General features: G+C 41.2%; 1 protein-coding gene across 3 annotated transcripts; it reads left to right on the forward strand.

Moving 5' to 3' along the window:
- Positions 1-1,190: 1,190 nt before the first annotated feature.
- On the forward strand, positions 1,191-21,623 carry cacnb3a (calcium channel, voltage-dependent, beta 3a). 3 transcript variants are annotated; one of them, XM_070968478.1, is made up of 15 exons: positions 1,228-1,561; positions 2,358-2,450; positions 12,721-12,840; positions 14,499-14,621; positions 14,722-14,837; positions 14,914-14,993; positions 15,104-15,123; positions 15,819-15,896; positions 16,717-16,775; positions 16,892-16,992; positions 17,086-17,237; positions 17,325-17,420; positions 18,316-18,486; positions 18,953-18,998; positions 21,101-21,623. In XM_070968478.1, exons 1-14 carry the CDS (start codon positions 1,481-1,483, stop codon positions 18,980-18,982), a joined length of 1,320 nt encoding a protein of 439 aa, XP_070824579.1. In that variant the 5' UTR covers positions 1,228-1,480; the 3' UTR covers positions 18,983-18,998; positions 21,101-21,623. The 3 variants fall into 3 exon arrangements, with proteins under 3 accessions (XP_070824578.1, XP_070824579.1, XP_070824581.1); XM_070968477.1 differs by lacking the exon at positions 18,953-18,998 and having other exon boundaries at positions 1,191-1,561; XM_070968480.1 differs by lacking the exons at positions 1,228-1,561; positions 2,358-2,450; positions 18,953-18,998 and adding an exon at positions 10,547-10,659.
- Positions 21,624-23,608: the final 1,985 nt, after the last annotated feature.

The raw sequence follows: 23,608 nt of genomic DNA on the forward strand, positions 1-23,608 counted from the left end.
CATTTTCTCTTTTCATTTTAATCGTGGGTAAGATTATCCTTGATAGGACATATCTGCCAACATAATATATACAGTGTGTATGTGACAAGTTCATATTGGATGTTGGAGTTCACTACTGTAGAACAAACAAGTTCCTTTAAAGCCCATACACACACATTGTCCACCCACACAAAACACCTGTCAGGCTATGCAGAGCTTTTAATACGAATGCATAGCTGTGATTTATAGAAAATATGTGCACTTTTTCTCAATATTTCATATGTCTTAATTATGGACATATACAACTGGTACATTCCCAGTCGTTACATTAAACTTGTGAGGGAATTACATCTACATTAAGTGAGCAGAACAAATGCTCATTAGCTGCATTACACAGAGTCTGACAATGAGAAGCCACCACTTAATACGCATCAGAGGTACAAAGTAACTGAGTACATTTATTCAAGTACTATACTCAAGTGCAAATACAAAGCTTGTAATTTACTTACATCTGTGTAGCTTTCATCTCCACACGTGAAATAAACATAATGAAAATATTCTTATTAAGTACAAGCGGTGGTGGAATGTAACTAAGTACATTTACTCAAGTAGTGTACTTAAATACAGATTCCTTGTGCTTGAGTTGTTCCATTTTATGTAACTCTGTACTTCTACTTCACTACATCTCAGAGGGAAATGTTTTGAATGGAGGACTTTTACTTGTTATGAAGTATTTTCACAGAGTGGTATTGATACTTTATCTCAAAATTGTATTTTAGTGCAGTACATTGTAAATATTTTTGTTACATCCCACCACTGAGCATTTATATCTGCCAACAGTTGCATTATTGTGTGATACATATAATTATTAAACGTTTAAAGAAACGTTTTTAATGATTTTTGTGTGTATCTGAAGAAAATGTGTATTTTCTAGGAATGCAGAAAAACGCTTCACCCCTGTAGAACGAATTTAAAGATCCACTCTTTGAACGTTCCATATATATTTGACTGTGCTTTACAGCTTGAATCCTCATTTGACAAATAAATATACTGCGCAGACGAGAAGGAGCAGTATATATATAATCCGACACACTTCTAAAAAAGTGAAGACTCAAAATGCGTTGATCTGTCGTGGTTAGAATTGATTTGTGTGCCCGTTAAGCCAAGCTTTACACCCCCGGAAAAGTCACACACTTAGTACAGACCTGAACGGCTGCTCGAGCGATGACGCTTCAGTCCTAACGGTTTATTTTAGCTCCGGTATTTTTCCTGTTCGCTTTAGCCACTTTCTCCCCCGATGTAACACACAATTTGTTTGGAGCGTAGCGTAAGCTAGCCGTCCCTATCAGCCGAGCTTGGATATTACTCGTTTTTACTCCATATTTTCGCTCCCGCATGCCGCTTCCCCGCTGTCTTGACTGCATATAGATGTATTTTGTGTCCCTTGTTTCCTCCAGTAACCCATGTCTGTGTGCATCCCGCCTCCCTGCGCTCTCAATAGATGGTGCAAGTCAAAATGTCCAAATCGCCCGTAGACCCACTGTCTGCTGTGGAAACAGGCTCCCAGTCGCACTATTTTCAGGTAAATCCACACACTTTAATCCTTTATTCACACATCTAACTGTTAGCATCACTGAGGAAAGTGCCGGGGAGGAGAAACGGTTAGCTTAATGTCTTGCTACTTGTTGTTGAGGAATTGAGGCGTCGCGTTTTGGCAGCGAGATACTTTTTTTCACCTCCGCCTTCGCAGAAACTGCAGATTGACGCTTGATCGGTGAAAAGCCAGTGGGTGCAATCATAAAGTAGACTCACATATGCTTAATATGCCTCCCATACACGCAACCTGGATAACATCTCCTTAGATGTCCATACATTTGAGATCCGGCCTTTTATGGATTCTGTATTAATGTTTTATCATTTATGTCAATCGCATTTCCTGCTGTGCTTTACCTACACGAAAACCAGGAACATGATTGGACCTGTTTGCTGAATTGCACTGGTGTGAAGATACCGACCGTGACTCTGACTCACCTGTAGCCTGAATCTACAGGGCCTGTCAGCAGACACTGCAACATCCACGCTTTCTTATTAATGGACTGTGTTGCAAGGGGCCTTAGGAGATCTGTCTTCTGCATTACACAAGCCAGTATGTGCAGATAGATTAATTCAGCCCTGAAATTTTTGTGATCCTTGGCAAAGCTGCAGAAGGTTAGAGTCGATGCTCTGATGCAGAGAAGCTCTTTTACACAAGTTTTCCCCAAATGTAGGCTTCTTTTTGCCACAATTACAAAGAAAAGCTTAAAAATCAGCAGAATCGTAAGCCGGTTTCATGCTGTCTCTTATTTTTCCTTCACCTGTGTGTGTCTCTTTCATCACAGCTGCCCAGGAAGTTGCCTAAACGCAAGAGCCGCTTCAAACGCTCAGATGGCAGCACGTCTTCTGACACAACATCCAGCTTCATCAAACGGCAGGTAAAAGCCCCCGGAGCCATTTGTTGGCTTCTCTTTCCTTATTTATGCATGCATTGCAGGCGACATCATGCCCTGCTACATCACAGTCAAACAACTGTAACTTGTATGGAAAATGTAGGCCATGTTGTGCTCTGAAGTCTTAATAAAGCTAGAAGGGTTTAAGTTGCTCTGACAACAGAACAGGTGTCTCTGCATTGCTTTGGTGGCACTGGTGCAGCAGTTAGATGATTTTTCAGCTATAAACTGCTGGTGATCAAGGTTTCTCTTAGGGCTCACAATAGTTACAAAGAGACATTTGTTGTCTGTGTTTATTATCCTTGCATACAATACATGAATGTTTCTGCTCTGCATCTTCATCCTCAGAGCTGCCTCCTCAGTTTCAGTTGCTGCTTTGCCCAGTAGAGAGCAGCAAAATGCTTAAAAGTGGCGGTGTGTTACATCGAAGTCCCTGCACAGCCCAGTATTTTTAATTAATGTTTTCAGGTCAACCACGTGCAGAAGACTCAGATGAAGATCTGGTGTTACTTAAGACAGTCTCTAACTGAAAAAAAGAGAATAGATTTCTGAGCTTCAGACCCCATGCTGTTACTGCGTGGCTGTGTGTGAATCATATCCTCTCACCTAGATCGGCTGATTCGATGGTGTATAATCAAAACAGTTTTGATTTACCTCCGTGTGCTGTTTTTGAAGATGGATTTGATTTGATTTGGGTGTACAGCAGAGCTGGTTGTAGTTTCACGGAGAGTCCAGCAGAGGGGAGAACTTGATCCATGCTCCATCGGGGTTGTGAGGAGTCAAGAGGTTTCACAGGGCTACAGACGGACTGTGCATGCAGAGCTCATCCCAAACCGCTCGATCCCTGAGGTTCACGAGCCTCGATACATCAAAGGGGGAAGTCAGGAGTTAGGAGGGAATCAAATATCCCCTCTCAAAGAGTCTGATGTTCTAATGACAGACACTACAAGGCTCTCTCTATATTCTTGCAGGCTTTTACACCGTCTGTAGAAAATGTCTCAAGAATCCATTTAGTCCTGATTAAATCATCGAGAGCTGAAATGATTAGACAGTTCGTTGAAACATTAAAACATATACACACATTATATAATAACACTAACAGCATGAACAACTAATAGATTAGTTGACGGACAGAAAATTAATCTGCAACTATTCTGATAATTAATTAATCATTTAAAGTCAATTTTCATGTACAAATACAAATACCAAATACCTTAATTGGGTTCCAGATATTTAGAAGCAACCTTATGTGACACCATTTTAAAAGTCTTGGAATATTTAGGCACCACCCAACTGAAATCACATATGGACACATACAGCATTTTAAATGACATGCAGTCCAGTTTCTGATCGAGGAATCAAACTGTTTCTGCCACTCTGAAAGTTGTGGATGATATCAAGGAGGCTATGGACAACAAACTTGTGTGTCTCTGTCTATAGACCACACATAGGCTTTCGATACTGTGGACCATTCATAACTCATTAACACGTTGCTGAGTGCTGGCATTGGATACAAAGGGACAAAGTGGTTCCATAACTATCTGACTAATCATTCACAGATAGCTGAACATGGTAATGTCATGTCTGACGCTGTGTTAGTTACAGCAGGTGATCCACAAAGATCAGTTTTGGGAACCCTGTTTTTTGTAGTTCAAACTATGGAAGTACCATCTGTATGCAGATGATACAGTCATGTATTCATGCACTGCCACCACAGAGATGGCCTTTTCAAATCTGCAGACATGTTTACCGCCTGCAGCATTCACCGTCAAAACTGAAACTGTGATTTTTTTTCAGCCTGGGCTTCTTTACATCAGCACTCTTGATGCACTACAAGTATCATGAAATGCGGTTGTAAATAAGTCTAATTTTTAAATATCATATTGACTATCTGACGAAGAGGTAAAATTCACACTGGGCTGTCTGTACAGGCAAAATTCCTGTTTTTCATGGCATAAAGAAAGCATTTAGTTGCTGGCCTCTTTCTAAATCAGATACTATGGCGATACTATTTATAGGTTTGCCTCACTCTCCACCTTGTCCAAACTCGATCCCCTCTATCATTGAGCCCTAAGGTATGTCTTTAATTCAAGCATCACTGCACCTTATACAGATGGACATCCTTCACGCTGCACAGGCTGCATACAATGATGTATCTTAATCTATGAGAATGAATGTGCAATAAATTTTCTACTTAAGCAAAAAGTTTTTATTTTTGTAAAGCAGTCCTAATTTTCAGTTTAAAGTGCCTTATATCATCTCAGAGGCTGGGAAAGCAAGTCTTTTCTATCACAGTTCTTGGTCCTGGAACGATCTGGAGGCCAAACTCAAACTTGAGACTCTTGTCTCTTAAATGATTTTAAACTCATAATAGTGGAAGTGGTCACTGCTATCTGCAGTACAGACACATCTAATTTAATGCTGCCTTGTTTATTGCATTGTATTACGCAATGCAACGTTTTTGCACTTGATCCTATTGTGATTTGTTGTCCTGTTTATGTTCTTGATGCTGCTATTTGACCCTGCCTTTGCTGGGTCTCACTTTATTCATTCGTTCCTAAAATAATTCTTTCAGTCAAATAACTGATTTCTCCACTAATAGCTGCAGCTCTAAATTCATGCATTCATACAAAATATCAGATTATTCCAAACCTTGGAAAGCCAACCTGTTGTGAGATGTAATATGCATTTTATGCCTTTTCAAGTTGTTAAACAGATATGCTGCATAACATTTTGTTTTACAATTCAGTTATCAAATTAGAGCTGAAACTATTGATCAACAAAACAGAAAAATTGGTCCTTTTGATCAGTGGTTTAAGTCATTTATCAAGTAAAAATGCAAAATATTTTCTTGTTCCAGCTTTCTAGTTGATGAGTTGCAGATTTTTGTGTATTATATGATAGCAAATTGAATATCTCTTGGTTTTCAAGCCATTTGAAGGAGTCATTGTGGGCTCTGGGAACTTTTGACAACATGTTGCACAATTTCCTGACACTTTGTCGACCATCGATCAACAGCTGATTAATCAATAATGAAAATAATCACTTGCTGCAGTCAACTGTTGGTATGCTCAATATTCAATTCAATTTATATTCAAAATATATTTTAATAGTTACTTTAATAGTAGTAACTGATGCATATTAAATGAAGTATAGAAATATCAATGAAATATTAATGAAATAATATTAAAACAGTACAGAAACCATCTTTTCTCCACTGCAACTAATGATTGTTTTCATCATTATTATTGTCATTGATTACTCTGCTGATTGTTTTCTTGATTAAAACAGCTGTCACAACTTCTTAAAACTAAAAAATACATCATATATGTTACCAACATTTGAGAAGCTGGAACCAGCAAAATGTGGCATTCTGGCTTGAAAAATGACTACAGTTAACAGTTAATTGATTTCCTTTCGATTGACTAACCGTTGCAACTCTGATCAAAACGTAGCTAAAAGGAAAGACACTGAAAGACTTGATTAAAATAAAGCTCCACTTTGTACGGACTGGAGGCATTCCTTTCTTTACAGGATGAGTCATTTGTTGGGCACCTGCAAAGATGAGATTCAGACTTTACGAAAAATACCTCTACTTCCTGCATAGCACCAGTGGTGTGAGGGAATGTGGATCAGTGTAACTGAGAGATGTTAGAGAGAGGAGAAAAAAGGGCTGAGCAGACATCTTCTTCAGGAGGGGGACATTAGTTACCCTGGTCGCGGGGCTTAATGACAATCTCCAGATTCCCTGAGAATATTGCACGGCTTAAAATATTCATGATGCTCATTTTGACGGCCTCGGGCGATGTGATGTGTGGGTTCATTGTTCACATGAGCACCTTCAGTTTCTTGCCAGTCATTACCTTCTCTCTGCATGCACAACAGGCATCACCCCATCAGTGATATGACAAAGTGTTAAATGCAGAAGGAGTAAATTTCACAAACAGAGCAGATAGTTTCTTGTCTGTGATAGGGGTGGGGTGTCTATGGAGGAGCAGTGGAGTATGACTCATTTCTGCAGCAGGATACAATAAGCAGTATGCTGCCATAAGTGTGGTTATATGTGTTATATGTAGGACATGAGGATTGGAAACAGGAGGAGGAATCTGGAGCTGCGAGTGTGTGGTTATACCAGCAGTTTCTCCTCTGTTTCCTCCAGAGATTCCACCATGAGCGTGTTGAATTGGGCTTAAATAACTGAGAATGTGATTTAAAATTGGAGAGGTGGTTTGATCAAGTGGCACAAAAGCTGTGTTGGTTGTTGTTGTTGTTGTTGTTGGTGGTGTGTGTGTGTGTGTGTGTGTGTGTGTGTGTGTGTGTGTGTGTGTGTGTGTGTGTGTGTGTGTGTGTGTGTGTGTGTGGGTGTGTGTGTGTGTGTGTGTGTGTGTGTGTGTGTGGCATGGGGTGAGGTGGAGTAAGAATAGAAAAGAAGGTGTTGCCAGTGTCTGCTCCAGTGCAGGTCGTCCCTGGTTAGGGGATGGGACACAGTACAGTCTGTCTGCATTTTACAGCATGTAGTGTATAGAGAGGGAGGGACGGGCAGCGGCAGCAGCAGCATCATCACATTAACTGAGTGAGTACGAATGACTTCCGATAGAGACAGCTTCTTCCTCCCGCTAGCTGAAACTCCTCCTGTCTCCCCCTACATCTCTTTGTCCATCGTGTTGCCGCCGCTTCTCTCTCTGTTTTCCCTTTGTCTTCCATCTTCACCTCGCCTCCCCTCTCCTTCAGCGCTTTTGTTTCTCTCGTTCCGTCACCTGCTTCACTTTCTGATTATCCCATGTGCACTCTTCACAGTTCCTCGCCGAGTCTTGCGACCGATCAATTTACCATACAGTACGCCCGATCTTGACTTTGATATTGATGTAACCACGGAGTGATTTATTGCTTTGTGTATCAGAGAGCTCAGTGCATGTGTAACTTGCTGACATTGAATTACGACCGCACAGTTAATCAAACACTTTTTGAAATTGGATATTTGGCTGCTGGATTTCCAAATCGCTGGAGCTTGCAGTTTTTGCCTTTTTTTTTTTTTTTTTTTTTGCTCCGTGGGAAAGGTGTTTCAGCCTCCTGAATAATATATTCTGCTGTTGTGCAGAAATCTCCTTTCTGCAGATAAACCAGAGGAATTTGATTTTAGCCTTGCACTCCTTGCATTTTAGTTTCCATTATTTCAAAGGAGCTTGGTGTGTTTTGCATTTTTAGCCCATTTATTACAAATCATGTATACTCAGCATCACTACCAACCATTTTTAAGGCGTGCAGTAGGTTTTTAAGTTTTTTTTTTGTTTTTTTTTTTTTTTTGCTATCCGGATACCCCATGCTGGCTCTAGGGATGGTGGTGTCTGTTGGTCCAACAGTTTGGTCCAGACTGAAATATCTCAACAACTATTTGACAGATTGCCATGAAATTTAGGGCAGGCATTCATGATCCCCAGAGGATGAATTGTAATAACTTTGGCGATCCTGCAATTGTTCATTTAGTGCCATCATCAGGTCTGACTTTAAATTTGTCCCTTTCTCTGATTCATGACCAAATACATGCAAAAACTAAATACGTTCATTTTCAGCCTCGGCTGTGCTTTGTGTTGTTTGCTTATTAGCAAATGTTAGCCTGCTAACACGCTAAACTAAGACAAGGAACATGATCAACAATGTACATGATAAACATCAGCGTGTTATCATTGTCATTGTGAGCACTTTAGCATCCATAGCATGTATGTACTTAGCTCACTGCACCAATGTGCCTAAAGGTCATTACTGTAAGTGTCAACAGAGCTATTTGCACATTTCCAAAACCAACAAGCAGGATTTGTTCTTCTCTCCCTAGCTGTTTTTATTTTCAGTGTAACTTTTTTGCAGCTGTGACATGCTCCATTTGCTTTCACGGTCAAACTGAAAAGCACATGTGATTCTTGACATGTCAAATTTCTCTTAACTCTGCAGCAAAAAATGTCTCTGAAGCTTTCTGCAATTTGATGCTTGTTAGTGTGTTGGTATGTGGGTATTTGTTAGCAGCTCATAATAACATTGAACAGATGTATCGTTTGTGCATCATTTTAGCTGATATGGCTCCAGCTAATTATGTATAAATGACAAAGAAACAAATGGCGTTGAAAATCTGGAGTCTTCCATAGTTTGGCATCATCTAGAATTCGCACCTGTTGTTGGTTTTTTATTCTGACGAGCACCTTTGTTCAGTGAGAGGTTTAAAAAACTTTTACTTTTTGTTCTTAGATCAAAGACAAACTCAAGTTTTTCCCTTCTTTCGGATGATCTAAAAGTTGTCTGGAAAGACGTGCTGCTGGCACAACAAAGTAGAGGATTTAAAAACATTCATCTCCATGTAATGCTGCATGACTGTCTGAGGATTCACAGTGAGATCAAACTACATGAATGACAGCATGTCAACCTAGATCTGTATATGGGAAAAAAGGAAGAACAATAAACATCAGCCCCTTTTGGTGAAGCAAGTCTAATGCTTTCTCTGAATAGCCTGCAAATAATTATTTGGCTCTAAAATTGGAGGTACAGTGTTTGCAAACATTATTGATCAAAACTGATTGAACTTTAAGTGTCTGTAATCAATATACTTTACTTTATATTAACAGTGGATGAAATTATTATTTGTAATGTGAACGGAGTCACTCATTCTGAAGTTATCACCCAACTCTGCAACTGTTATGGAGCCTGTCGACCTCTTTCAGCCTATAATTTTGGTTTTCCACCCCAAAGGTTTTGGTTTCCACTAATATATGATAATATGTCAGTGTTGTGTTGACAGTGTGTTGTGCTGCCCCCAAGAGGTCTCAAAATCAATTAGTGTAGGTTAATAATATCAGAAAAAATAAATAACAAATTTACTTGTCTAGTGTTATTCCTTGTGTCAAATAATTAGAGAACGGTATTTTCCAGTTTTGGATTTAGGGTTTCATTTTGTTGGGGTATTGTTTATATTTTGACCAATGGCTGTTGCTTTAAAGTTGCTCTTTTATACACTTGAATTTAAATGCACAGTATGTAATTTCTGCCACAAGGGGTCTCTCAATCAAAACAATAACAAAAGGTGTAGTTTGATGATGTCACGATGTAGCGTGGGATCATGGGAGTTGTCTTAATCGTTAAACCACCACAATAGCCAGTGAGAATGAACAAACATGCTCCATCATGAGTGAGCAATACAAACAACAGTAAACAGCGAAGTGACTCGCTAGCTAGCTCGCCGACATCCTTCCTCACTCTCTGACATGTCATCTGGTGTTTCCTGTGTTTCCCGGAAGCAACAAAGGAGGTAAAGAGGACATGACGCCATCGACAGGAGAGCAAATGAAATGCGCCGTTATCTTGAACAAAATTACAGATTTCTCTGGGTTTGAACATTTTTGGAAACATATGGCATAATTTAAGTACACAACTCAACAATATTTTGCTTGTATAGTCGTTTTCATGCAGTCTTTTAGACATTAGACATATTTTATCCAGAGCCCGTGGTGAAGGCATGTCTACATGTCTTGCCAAAAGAGAGTGAGAACACATTTGTACAAAATCGTGATAAAATTAACGCAGAGATTCCCTGCTGCTCTGTCCCTAGACTGTAGGATGACTTGGCCCTCTTGAGGACTCGACTATCTGGATGACACACTTCCTCGCTGGCCCCTCCCTGTGGAGTTGAGGCCATCAGTGTTGCAGTGTGTGAAGAATAATCACAGAAGCAGAATAGGAAGGAACAGAGTTAAATTTAGCCCACAGTCGAGGACATTAGCAATAAAACAACAAGATGTCCTCAGACCAGCCGATAGAGATGCGCTCACATCGTTTCACTCTGCATTGCAGCTTAGCTTCACCTGCAGAATGTTTTCTGTTCAGTTACACACTTTTGTTTCTTTTTTTCTTTTTTTTTTTGGAGAATTTGACAGGTAGCCAGGACAAGAGAGTGTGCAGCAGAGGTCCACAGCCCAATGTCCAAACATTAATAATGAAAAGCAATCACAGCCCAGGCAGGCTCTGTGTTCTAACATCATTAAACAGCTCTCTGACATAACGCCTTTCCCCTGCGCCCACCACCATATTTATTCCACTTTTATGTCTGTGTGTGTTTGAGTGCGTTCCTAGTGAAGACAGGGAATCCGTTAGAGTGAGAAAATTCAGATTCATGTCTTTATCAGGCTCTAGCGCCGTCCTCCTAATCAGCCAGGTATGCATCTCTATCTGACCGTCTCTATCTGTGTGTCTCTGTCTCTTGTGGTCATGGTCCTTTCCTTCCTCCCCCTCCTGCTGTGCTTCCCCTCTTTTCTTCTATCTGCGATGAGGATAGATATCTAGGTCTCACTCCACTCCTTCATGGCATTTTATTATGTTCTAATCTCATCTTCCCCTTGAGATAGCCTCGCTTTATCTCGTCGTATAAATCGTTTATACCTCTCTCGTCTCTCCAGCCATCCTTCAGTCACTCTCCGTCCTCGTAAACATCCTTCTCTTTTCAGTATATCTTGTCAAAGATATTCACCCCCCCTTCTGTCTCTCTTTCTATCTATCCCGTTCTTCCTCACCCTCCTTTTCTCTCTCTCGGTGCTGCTCTGGCGCTGGTGCAGTGTTGCCTTGCAGAGCTTGTGCAAGCTAGAAATCAGATCTAGTTATCTAACATAGACACATACACAAAAAAATAAAGGAGGAGAGGTGTTCGCTCGCCGTTTCTCTGGGACTTGAAGTGGTATTGTAGATACAGATTTATTTTGGATTATATGTATGCATTGTGAAGTGCAGAGAAAGCAAAGGTGCTGGTTGTTTTTCAGGTCTGGGCACTTTTTTTGTATTTTGAGCCTGAATTTCCTTTTGTTGTGCTGTTGCTAATTGGTCCTCCAGAGGATTCGTTTCTATATGTTGGCAAGATGGATGACCAGGACTAAGTCACGGCACTCTGGAGGAGAGGAAAACCAAAGTGAAAACTGTATTACGTGCTGTTTTTTTTTGTTTCTTTACATCTTGTTTATTTGCAAGAACATGCTTGATGGTCTGAGTGTGTGTGAATGTAATTCTGAATACTGGAGTTAGCTGTGAGAGGTTTTATCTGAGCCTTTTCTCGTCTGTCTCATTCGTCACTTCTTCTATTCTTGTTGTTTGTTGTTTGCCTCCTGTCTCACGTCTCTCTCTTGCCTGACTCTGATTTGTTTTTGCTGCAGCGGTTTTCTTTACTGACAGATTCAGGACTGAGTTCCTTCAGAGGAGCCAAATACATACCAAATATAGGAGCGCTCACACAGTAACTGCATCTGGAACGCCACTTCATATTTCTCCTTTTCATGTTTTTCTCCGTGGAAATCTCTTTGGCTGTTATTACTTTCATCATTGATTAACCTGATGATTATTTTCCTGATTTATTGATTATTTGTTAAAGTGTCAGAAAACAGTGAAAAATACAAATAATAATTTTCCAAATTTTTCAGTCCAAAGATATTCAGGTTACCATTATATAAGACAAGCGGAAAAACTTCAGATGTAAGAAGCTGGAACCAGTCAAATTTTGACATTTTTGCTTCAGAAAAGATTGAAAATCAAAACAGTAAATTTTCTGATGATCAATTCAATAACATCATTTCAGCTCTACAGTATCTGGACATTTAAGACATTTAAGAAATAATCACAGGTTTTGAATGAAATCCAGCAGCGCCTATGAGGCAATTTTCACTATTGTACTTTGTGTCAAATGTCTCTTTGTGTGCTTTATCTGTTGCTTTCAGCATGTGTTAGCCATCCCTGGGATATGTCCTTAAACCGCTTACAATGAAAAATGATAGCCAGCATATATTTTGTTAATGAGGAGATGTCCTTGGAGAGTAAACAGGGGAATAAAGGATGTATATGTGCTGCACTGTGGGGGATGATGGAATGGATTGGGGCCAAGCTGGAGAGAAGAGGAAGCAGTTGCCTCCTTTGTGCTATATTTGGTCTACCAGAAGATGGCTGGTGTGGGAGAGCAAAGCATTGTGTTGTAGATACACACAGGCTCACACATGAATGTGTCCATGAATACGGACACGTATTTGCATGCACACCTGCACACAAAGACTGTAGAACAGAAAAGCAGATGAAAGCAGAAATATAAACAGAAACGGTAGATCTACCAATCTAACCTCGTAGTAGTATGCCTCAGTAATTGTAGCATGACCAGATCGTCAGAATGTAAGTTGTGAAATGATTCATTCCAACGGCACAAATAATATCCTTACCGTGTCCACCTCTGACTCTGTCCTGACAGGGGTCGGCTGATTCGTACACCAGTAGACCGTCGGATTCAGACCTGTCAGCAGAGGAGGACCGCGAGGCGTATCGGCGTGAAGCCGAGCGCCAGGCACAGCTGCAGCTCGACAGAGCTAAGGTACCTCATGCAGTGATTTACACAACTATACACAGTGTTATGAGTTAAAACATGTAGAGGTGAAATCATCAAATCTTCAGAAGCAGAAAGAAAACGTATCTTTTCTGTTTAAATGACAGCTCACTGTATATAATGTGAATCACTGATTCACATTATATACAACCCCAGTTCCAGAGAAGTTTAGACACTGTGTAAAACATAAATAAAACAGAATGTGATCATTTTCTAATCCTTTTTGTCATATACTCAACTGAAAACAGTACAGACAATATATTTCATGTTTGACCTCCTCCACTTCATTGATTTTTGAAAATATCTGCTTATTCTGAATTTGATGCATCAACATGTTTCAAACAAGTTGGGACAGGAGCAACGAAAGACTTGGAAAGATGTGGAATGCTCCAAAAACACCTGGTTGGATCATTCCACAGGTAAACAGGTTCATTGGTAACAGGTGATAGTATCATGACTGGGTATGAAAGGGGCATCCTGGAAAGGCTCAGTCGTTCACAACTGAGGATGGAGCGAGGTTCACTACTTTGTGAACACATGATTGTATAAAGGATGTTACTACATGGGCTCAGGAACACTTTGTAAAACTAAAAATAGTTCTTTTGCAAATGATTGCATTCTGTTTTTAGTTACATTTTACACAGCATCACAACTTTTTTGGAATTGGGGTTGTACGTGGTCAGCTTGTGTAACAGACAGTCACTTGCCTTGTCACCTGACCTCCTCTCTACCCCACCTACTCTAACCATACTGTCTGTAAAGAATTATAAACCAAAGGTCAATCCAAAACAAAGAGTTACATCTACAGTACATCCACAGCCAATGCTGTTTTTAGTGCAAACCCGAGGGTGCGACAAATTGTTTTGCAAGTCTCAAGTAAATCTCTGGTCTCTGCTATAAGTCAAGAGTCAAGCCCCAAGTGTAGACCAACAGGTCCCACGTCAACTCCTAAACTTTGTATTTCGGGCCATAAACAAGTCACCACAAATTAAGAAGCAGAAGAAGCAGCAGCAGCAGCAGCAGCAGCAGCAGCAGCAGCAGCAGCAGCAGCAGCAGGTTAACTTTACTGTTGGCCAGCCTTTGATGACAGTCAGCTAACATTAGACACTGCTGATTGGTTATTGGTTTTAAAAGACAACATGTAGGCTACCAAATATGGGAAGATCTCATTGCCACACTGACCACGTGGAGGGCTCAAAGTTATGTTGTCATCAAGCACTTAATGCACAGTCTTAGCTAGTGTTAGCTTAAGCCATAGCTGGCCAAAGTCTTTGTGTCAAATGTCAGACAAAGTTAGCTGATTGTCTCACTTTTAAGCCTCATGTTTGCCATGTTGGTGTCCACAGAAATGTCTTTTTATCCAAAAATGATAAACCGAAGTCTCATCTGTTTGCTGGTCTGCAAAACACACCTTTCCCTCCAGCTCAAAAACAAGGAGTTTGAGTCTTTGTAATGTAATTTTTCATTGTTTGGCTTGGTGAGGATGTGAAGTCAAAGTCAAAAGGCTAAAGTGAAGTGGGTCACTGGTGTTGAAGTCGATACTAAAGTCACCAGATTTGTGGCTCAAGTTCAACCCTCTGGTGCACACAGTCTTATACTTCCATCAGTGATGAGTGTTTTTCCTGTTCTTATTTATTGTTAAACAGTCCAAACCTGTAGCGTTTGCAGTAAAGACAAATGTGAGTTACTGTGGAGCTCTGGATGAGGACTGTCCCGTCCAAGGAGCCGCAGTCAACTTCGATGCCAAAGACTTCCTGCACATCAAAGAAGTGAGTGGTAATGTGCAGTTAACGATGGTAAACCCCTCCATGACGTTACAACAAAACAGATATGTGTGACACGCTCCTGCTGTCGTTCTGAACTCAACAGAAGTATAACAATGACTGGTGGATAGGTCGGTTAGTAAAAGAAGGAGCGGACATCACCTTCATCCCCAGCCCTCTGCGACTGGAGGCAATGAGACTCAAACAGGAGCAGAAACAGAGGTCAGTTAATAATATCAAGCTTTTCTGAGAACTCGTGTCCACAACATATGTTTGATTACTTGGTGTGTTGTTACAGGAAAACAGGGGGCAACTCCTCTAGTTTAGGCGACATGGTGACCGGGAGTTGGAGGACCACACCGCCATCTGCAGGTGAATGTAAGTACTACAAATCCTTTTCTCTGTGCTGGAACGAAAACCAAATTTGCCCTCTGTTGTCTTCTATTTTATTTTTCTGTCATTGATTGTCCTTTTATTGCTTTTACAAGCCAAACAGAAGCAAAAACAGGTAGGTTTTGTCACCCTATGATGACACGGCATGTGCTCATAATACAGTTATGGATTTTCTCATTTTAAGGAATTAATAATTATGTGGTCTTGCCTGCCATATGCAGTAACATGAGTGATATAATGTATAAATAAGCTCTTGGGACAAGTTCTGCCTGTATTACTTTATCCAGAAACAACAGGTGTGACAGTGGATTGTGCATGTAGCTCTTTAATAGTAGTTTGTTAGCAGTATTAGTGTTGTAAGTAGTAGTGTTATTATGTATTAATATTATTTATTACTATTACTGCTCTCCACCATTGTCTCATAATGGGCAGAAACAGTTTCAGCAAAAACTTTAATTAAATAAAATGATTTAATTGCTTTCTCCCACTTATCTGGGTCTAGGTCAAGTTCATTCATTCATTATATGATTAAGAACTGTTTTCACACACAGCTGGAAAATACTGAGAAACATGTTATTAAAACTGTAATTAAATTCATGCACTTCATGAATAATTGTTGGCCTGATTGTCCCAACTGGTTTTCCATCATTCTTTGACTGTGATGACTGTGATAAAGATACTTAAAGGTATCACATTTCAGTCTGTCTGCTATTAAGAAGTCCTCAGTGAACTCCACATTATGTTTTTTTAGCTTTTCAAACCCCTATTATTTCTTACACCTCTCCCCTCGTCGTCCCTTGTTTCTGGCAGGAACACGTCCCTCCCTACGACGTGGTGCCCTCTATGAGGCCGGTGGTCCTCGTGGGACCATCGCTGAAGGGCTATGAGGTCAGACTCTCCTCCAGTGACTACCTCTGACTACACTGCGCTCTTTTCTTTGATGAAACTGTCCCTGCACTGCTGCTTTTGTTTTGCTTTTGTTGTTTTGTTTGTCTGAATCAGCTTTATAATTATATTTAAGCGCACAAGTTCTCCAGTTTCTGGTTGTTGTGCCCAGTTAACTTGATGACAGCTGTGTGATGTCATCAGCTTCCTGTCCAAAGTTTTGATTGCACGGTTATAGATCATCATAGGAGGCCTGATTGTTGTAGATGCTTTTACACAATAACTTCATGGAATTTATAAAAGTATTAACACCATTTAACATTTGTTAAATTTGGCTGCTAATTTAATATTAGGCAGATGCTTTTCTTATGAGGCCTGCTGAACACTTCGTCCATTAATCTTCGGAAACGCGAACAGGCAGCGTGCTGTACGACACAGCGTACTGTTTACTCTTTTCTCAAGTGCATTCTGGGAGAAAAATCAACATTTCAAGTACATTATATTTCTATACATTTATCATGCTACATTTATTTATTCATTATACTGATGTAACCTAAAATTTTAATGGAAATTTTATGATCACACTTTACTCATGAATTTACTCACTGCACATGTTTTTTCAGTATATACACGAATCCTCATATTCAAGTAATTACTTTCATGGGTCTCTCTCAGCCTAAGTCAGTTATAAAGGAATAAACTAAACAACTCTGTATACATGTATATGTATAGTAGTACAGGCTTTCAACAGTTCCTCTGTCTGGTTGTTTGTGTTCTATCTGTTTAAACAAGTTTGTTTCTTTCGTCTTATCCTCTCTCCCAGGTGACGGATATGATGCAGAAAGCTCTTTTTGACTTCCTGAAACACAGATTTGAGGGAAGGTCAGTAAAATGGAGAGATGAGAGAATAATCTCTGCAGTTCGGGACAGTCAGGACGTTAATAAATCTGATCTAAAGCTTTCTCTGCATATTTCTTCCCCTCTATATTTGTCGGCAGAATCTCAATCACCCGTGTAACTGCCGACCTGTCTTTAGCCAAGAGATCTGTCCTCAACAAAAGACCCATAATGGAGAGATCCAACACTCGCTCCAGTCTAGGTGACCGCGCTAATGACAGCATGAGATGAATCTTTTGGTACAAATAAGCCATGAGTTTAAACTTACAAAATCTAATGTGTCTTGTCTGTGCAGCGGAGGTCCAGAGTGAGATTGAGAGGATATTTGAGCTCGCCAAAACCCTGCAGCTAGTGATTCTGGATGCAGATACCATCAACCATCCCGCTCAGCTAGCCAAAACCTCCCTCGCACCCATCATTGTCTACGTTAAAGTTTCCTCACCAAAGGTACAGGAGGTTACTTCTGGGATGAACGTTGATTTTCGGCTGCCTCATCTTCCTTGACCTTCAACTTTGTCTTTGCCTTTCTGTCAGGTGCTCCAGAGGCTGATCAAATCCAGGGGGAAGTCTCAGAGCAAGCACCTGAATGTGCAGATGATGGCTGCAGACAAACTCTCTCAGTGCCCCCCCGTGAGTGGAGGAAGTGTTTCGACTTCTTTCTGCTGCTATAATGCTTTGTTGTTCCTGATCAATATGTACAAAATGAATACCTTATATAAACAAGTAATATTTGCAATGTGCCAAACCTCTGCGGTTTATTTTGTAGGCATGCTAGCAGCGTGACTCTAGGGATGCAGTGCAAGTCATTCAGTCCACCACTGTGGTCCCGACTGAAATATCTCAATAACTATGATAGGCCTTGGGATGTTATGCAGCCATTCATGGTGCCAAGAGGATAAAGTCCACTCACTTCTCCTCTAGTGCCACCATGCATTGATGCTTTTAGTTGTTACTGAAATAACTCGACAACTATCAGATGCATTGCCATGAAATTTGGTGCACGCATGTATGGTCCCTTTAGAAGAATTGTAATAACATCCCCTGAACTTTTTATCCAGTGCCATAATCAGGTCAAGATTTGAATTTGTTCAATACTTCAGTTTATGACCAATCAGCCTCTGCTGTACGTTGTCTTCAGTGCTGATTAGCAAATGTTAGCAAAACTAAAAATCACACCTCCTAAACATGAGCATGTTAGCATTTATCTGAAAACACCACTGTGCACGAGTACAGCCTCACAGAAGGTGTGTGCAGTTGAGCTGTCTTCACTGCGGCCGTTTTAACGATCAGTAGAACAATATGTGTGTGTGTGTTTGCATGTAAGTGTGTGTGTGTGTGTGTGTGTGTGTGTGTGTGTGTGTGTGTGTGTGTGTAAATGTTGTTTTTGGAGGTATGTTTGCTGTTTACATGGTGTACTGCTTGCCAGTTGCACACCTGGAAATTTAACTTTGTGCCACTTGTATTTACAATTTATCGTAGAAAACATGTATTTCGTGACATTTCATTGTCTTTGGTGCACATGCAGGATATGTTTGATGTCATTTTGGATGAGAACCAGCTTGAAGATGCTTGCGAGCATTTGGCTGAATACCTGGAGGTCTACTGGCGTGCCACTCACCTCCCAGGCAACACCCCTCTTAACCCCTTATTGGAGCAGAGTCTGATGACCCCGCCCTCTGCCATCTCTAGCCTACAGGTGAGTTTGTCTTCATCTGTTTAAGAAGCAGGAGAGCATGAAAATACTGTTTTATTGCCATTTTAAGGCTCTTAAATCTGTGGTGCAGAACATTTTGTCTCCCCTCTTCTTGGGGATGTGCTAATGATGCCAAAGCTCCTCATTGCTGGATTCAGCTCTGTCGTTAAGGTTTCCCCACTTCAGTTCTGGCAAACTAATCACGGCTGGTTGTAAAACACATCACACCAGACTTAACAGAGAGATTTACCTGGTGGTGACAGGCTTAATCAGCGTTGCGTGAACTCCTCTGGCAAGTCCTTGAATGTTCGTTTAGGCGTCCCGTGCTGCAGCTTTAAGCAGGAATCCTGTTTTGAACATGTTGTATGTTGTCACTGTCTTTACCAGCTCTTCATCTCCGATTCTCACGCCTTTGTTTTTGTCTCCAGTTGTCTGTCCTCTCACTCATCCATGCTTAACATTTTTGCAGTTTTCTGAAACACAGGAATTAATTGAATGATCGCTTACAAAATGGGGTGAGTAGTAGGGTTTATATGTATACATATGTATATATTTGCACTCTCAACCCCAACAATCCCCTCTTACATATCTCCCGACACCTGAACACAGCACAGCGGCTGAGACAGTGAATGAAGAGCATTTTATTCATTCGGATCTCACCACAGAAAAGATGACGTATGTTTCTCCATTGCATCCCGCCTCCTTTCCTTTGGTTGATGGTCTCAGGTGATCGCTGCTCCACAAGCTTTCTGGGAGAAGATTCACAAAGCAGCTTCAATCTGACATCATAAATGAGAACGACATGTTTGAAAACGATCAAACGTTTGTAAGAAGTGTCAAATCTGATCATCGTTCTCTGCTTTCAATCAGGGTGATCCTCGTCCGAGCATGCTTTGTGAATGGTGCCCCCGCTCACAGTGGCACACAATGCTATCTGGAATGACAGTGCTAATTAAGGGCATATGATCAATGCTGAAATAATGTATTCACCTGATACAAATGCATAATTTACGCAACAACGAACGGAGACCATAACATCAGCTCATTAACATTTTATGTCCAGGAGTAACCTCCTGACCATCCATTCAGCTGTTCCTCTGGCATTTCTTGTGTTCAGTGTCTGTAGTGTTTGTCTGTGTACACACAGACAAAATACTGTCAACGCTTCATGAAAAAGGACTTTGAAGAGACTTCACTAACACTGCTGCACTGCTGCATGCCAATTATTAACATCCCTAAACCCCTTTTTATTTTAAAAACTGTACACGTCTGTCTTATTTCTGTTGCCTGTTTGCAGGTTTTGACTGCTGCTCCTCATTCTGACTGCAGGACAGATTGACTCAGAATTTTCTACATTCACGGTCCTCAGAGGATAAATCCTGACTTTGCTGATCCTCTGTGTTTTACTCTAGTGCCACCAGGACGTTCACATTTTTAATCTTCAGTGAAATATCTCAACTGTTGGTTAGATTGCCTTGAAATGAGTCATGTAGTTAACGCCCACATGTTAGCAGTAAGCTCATTTAGATCAATAGATTTTAAATAGGTGTAATATCAGACTAGCCGTGGCGCTCTGGTAGCTCACCTGGTGGAGTGTGCACCATGTGTCAAGACTGAGTCCTGACTGTGGGGCCCCCTGCTGCATGCCATCTCCTACCTATGTCTCCCCAGGCTTCATCATCAATAACAAAAACAGGCTGAAATGCCAAAAATGTGTAAACATATATCAGATCAGCCCATCATTGTCAGCCCATCAGAAATGCACCTAATCCATTCTTCATTTGCACTGGACTTGTCCATGTTTCCTTTCCTACACTAGAAGTTAGAGCAGTCGTGCATGTCGACGAAACCTCAGTGGGATAGATGTTGTATACACAAAAATCAATAAGATTGTAATATAAGGAGTTCCTGCACACTGGAATCTTATTAGCTGTGTTTCCAAACATGGTTATTAAGTTAAAGGAAACTGAGTTTCCTTTGGTGATTTATTAGCAAGTGCAATCACATCTGATTGATAGCTGACAAATGCTGCTAATTGGCATCTTAAGTTCTATTTTCTTGCAGTGTCTGGAATTATTAAGGATATAGTATTTGCATTTTTAAGGCTGTTTTAAAGCAGCACTGACAGGCCCGTATCAAGGATGAAACAGTTACTGGTGGCTTTAATTATTCCTCCTGGTTGTACTGGTGGAAGGAGATCCCTTCCTAAAGATTCCACTGGAAGAAATGCTAATTGATAAACTGCTGAAGGCTCATGTGAGCTTCAGATGAGCTTTGAATCCCATTTCAACACGAAAGGAGGACTGTGGATTTATTCTCATTTCTTACATTTCAAACCCTTTGGGAAGGGATCTGGCCAGTGTGGACAGGAGGAACATCAACCAGAAACATTTTCAATGCACATACCGACGTGTGAACGTTGTTTTAAGATAGATTTGAACCTTTCCTTCAAAGTCCTTCTTGATGTAGTGTTTGCATTATTTTGTCTACACTCTGTGTTTTTTCCATCTCTGAAAAAAAGTGTGAAGCCACTTTAAGATGTTGTCCTGCTTCCAGAGCTTTCTTTGACTCTCTCTCTCTCTCTTTTCTTTCCTCCATGACCACTCAAATCTTCCAGAACCAGAACAAGAACCAGCCGCAGCCTCGTGAGGCGGTGGGCTTGGAGGGCGAGGAGGAGGAGGCAGGAGAGGAGGCCCACTCCCCCTTGGAGCAGGACAGTCTTATGCCGTCTGACGAGGCCAGCGACTCCCTGTCCCGCGGCCGGAGGGGGAGCCCGTGCCACAGGGGGGGCGAGGAGGACGAAGAGGAGGAGGAAGAAGAGGAGGAGGAGGAGGAGGAGGAGGAAGAGGAGGAGGATGAGTATGCCTCCCCCTGCCATGCTCGCACATACAGGGACATGTACCCCCCTCACCGTGGGCACACGGGCAGCGCCCACAGTGCCAACGGGCACGAGTCACAGGACAGGCTGCTCCAACGTGAAGCTCAGCAAGGTCACAACCAGAGGAACAACCGCCAGCGCAGCCGCCCCTGGCCCCGAGACACCTACTGAGGAACCAGGGTCCCCCCGGCCTCCGGACCAGATCGCCCCAAGCCCTCCGACCTATGGCCACACAAACGATCAGACATGAAAAAAATAAAAAGTCGCCCCAAAATCAGCTCAATCAGAAACAGACGCCCAGTTTATGAAGCAGTCAGCTGCAGGTCTATTTTTAAAGTGTTTCCAGTCGCACTCTTCCAGACTCCCAGTTTATCTAAACCGGGGGGATTTAATGACCTCCAGATTCAGATAAAAGTCAACAGGGCTACTCACCTCTGCAATGGAAAGGTTTCAGGCTACCAGCTGTACGCAAACTCAAACTTTAGCTGCTTTGCCTAAGGTTTCTCTATTGTAGGATGTCTCATATACTGGCCTTAAAATTCCTAAGACTTTTAAACTATCTTTACTATTGCATGTATAATTATTTTAAGACTATTTGCACATTAACGTCAGAACAGGAACTGAATGATCTTTACGGATAAACTAATGTAGGAATGTCTACTGTTGAATCCATTTATGGGAAATAGTAATGCATTTGATTACAATGTATATACTGAATGGGCACCTGGTTTTGTTTCATTGCTACTATATTTGTTTGATTTTGTTAATATGGACTTGTTTGTTGTTTCAGAAAAAATGTTGCCATCCATGCGTTCAGTCAGTTTGTACTCTGAAGACGGTGAATGGCAGGTGGGAGACACACACACGGCGAATCAGACCGAGTCTCTGAACGGTCACGATGAGAGTTTGCAGTACAAAGCTGCAGTACAGCGTCAGTGTCACCTACAGCACAGTACAGTACGTTCTGGGCATCGCTTGTCTTTGCCGTTGCACAATCACTCTCTTAACACCTCTAAAAATCTAAAAAACGGGCACAGAGAATGTAAACACAACTAAGAAAGGGAATGTTTTAAAGGGTGAATTATTTGCCAACCTGCTTGTTTACATCAAATCATTCACATATATCAAGCACATGCTGCACAGCTGCAGCTCCTCTTCAAATCCAGGCTTCAGAGAATGTAAGCTTGCATGCCTTTTGCACCTCCAAGCACCACCCGGTGTCTCCGACCCAACCGATCGCCCTGTAATTCGATTGTAGCACGTTATTGATTGTAGCATCCACAGTTTCTACACTTATCTCACCCCCTGTGCGTCTTTGCCAAGCATTGTTCGTGTACCGCAGTTTTACAGTCGATTGGGTTTTTACCAAGGCAGATCCTCAGGTGTAAAGTCCTACGCACTCATCGCGCTCTACTCCATGTAACGAATGTGTCGTGCTCCTGAGAGACTCGTAGCACCCGTGACACGATGCCATTCTGTTCCTGCGCCATTATTAGTCCGTGAGCCGATGTAGAGTTTGGACATGACACTGACGAGCAGCGACCTGCTTCTGTTCACGCGCAGTGTCGATACCGTTCACAGCTGGCTTTAGGAATGACTGGTTTACTGCTTCCATGTCTCACAGGTATCTCTATCTAGTGTTCTGTATATTTTGAAGAGAAAAAAAAAATCAGCATGATTGGAAAAAAAAAAGAAAAAAAATCTATGCAAGTGTTGCATGAAAATCTGATTGTTTCTTTTTACAGTTAAGTATTTTAGTAATGCATCGATTCTGATTCTCCTCGTTGTCTTGTAGTGATAGTCTTGTCTTTGGGGCTACTCACTCCTCACACCACTAACAGCACTATGACTAAAAATCAGAATGCATCACTTTATTTCTACACAAACCTTATGATTGGGGACATGTTTTTCCACAGTATTGGCTGGACGCTGGTTGACGCACTTTTAAAAGTCACTCGTTAAAAACCGTCCCAGTCCCAGATCAGGCCTACGATTTTTTTTAATCTGTGATGAAAAGGAATGAGTGAATTATTAAAGCCCTGCATGTCTTAGCTCACCAATTAGCTATTTTCATTATATTTTGGCAGAGTATGTTTTTCAAAGCGGACCAATTTAGCAACTGATAAAGCAGTTGAGGTTTTTCAATTTATGAAGCACAATTTTTACAAGGGTTATAATTTAGTTTCCTGTCTTATTCTGTATGCAATACTAAGCCTAACATTGAAAAACTTTAAACGCCTTAGACCA

The sequence above is a fragment of the Chaetodon trifascialis genome, chromosome 8 (genome assembly GCF_039877785.1).
Source record: "Chaetodon trifascialis isolate fChaTrf1 chromosome 8, fChaTrf1.hap1, whole genome shotgun sequence".
NCBI classification, from domain to species: Eukaryota; Metazoa; Chordata; class Actinopteri; order Chaetodontiformes; family Chaetodontidae; genus Chaetodon; species Chaetodon trifascialis.

Excerpts from the sequence above, each read along its gene's own strand:
- cacnb3a (XM_070968477.1), top strand. The coding sequence starts at position 1,481 with ATGGTGCAAGTCAAAATGTCCAAATCGCCCGTAGACCCACTGTCTGCT. Across the intron at positions 1,562-2,357 it reads CCCAGTCGCACTATTTTCAG|CTGCCCAGGAAGTTGCCTAA; the intron begins GTAAATCCACAC and ends CTTTCATCACAG. Across the intron at positions 16,776-16,891 it reads AAACACAGATTTGAGGGAAG|AATCTCAATCACCCGTGTAA; the intron begins GTCAGTAAAATG and ends ATTTGTCGGCAG.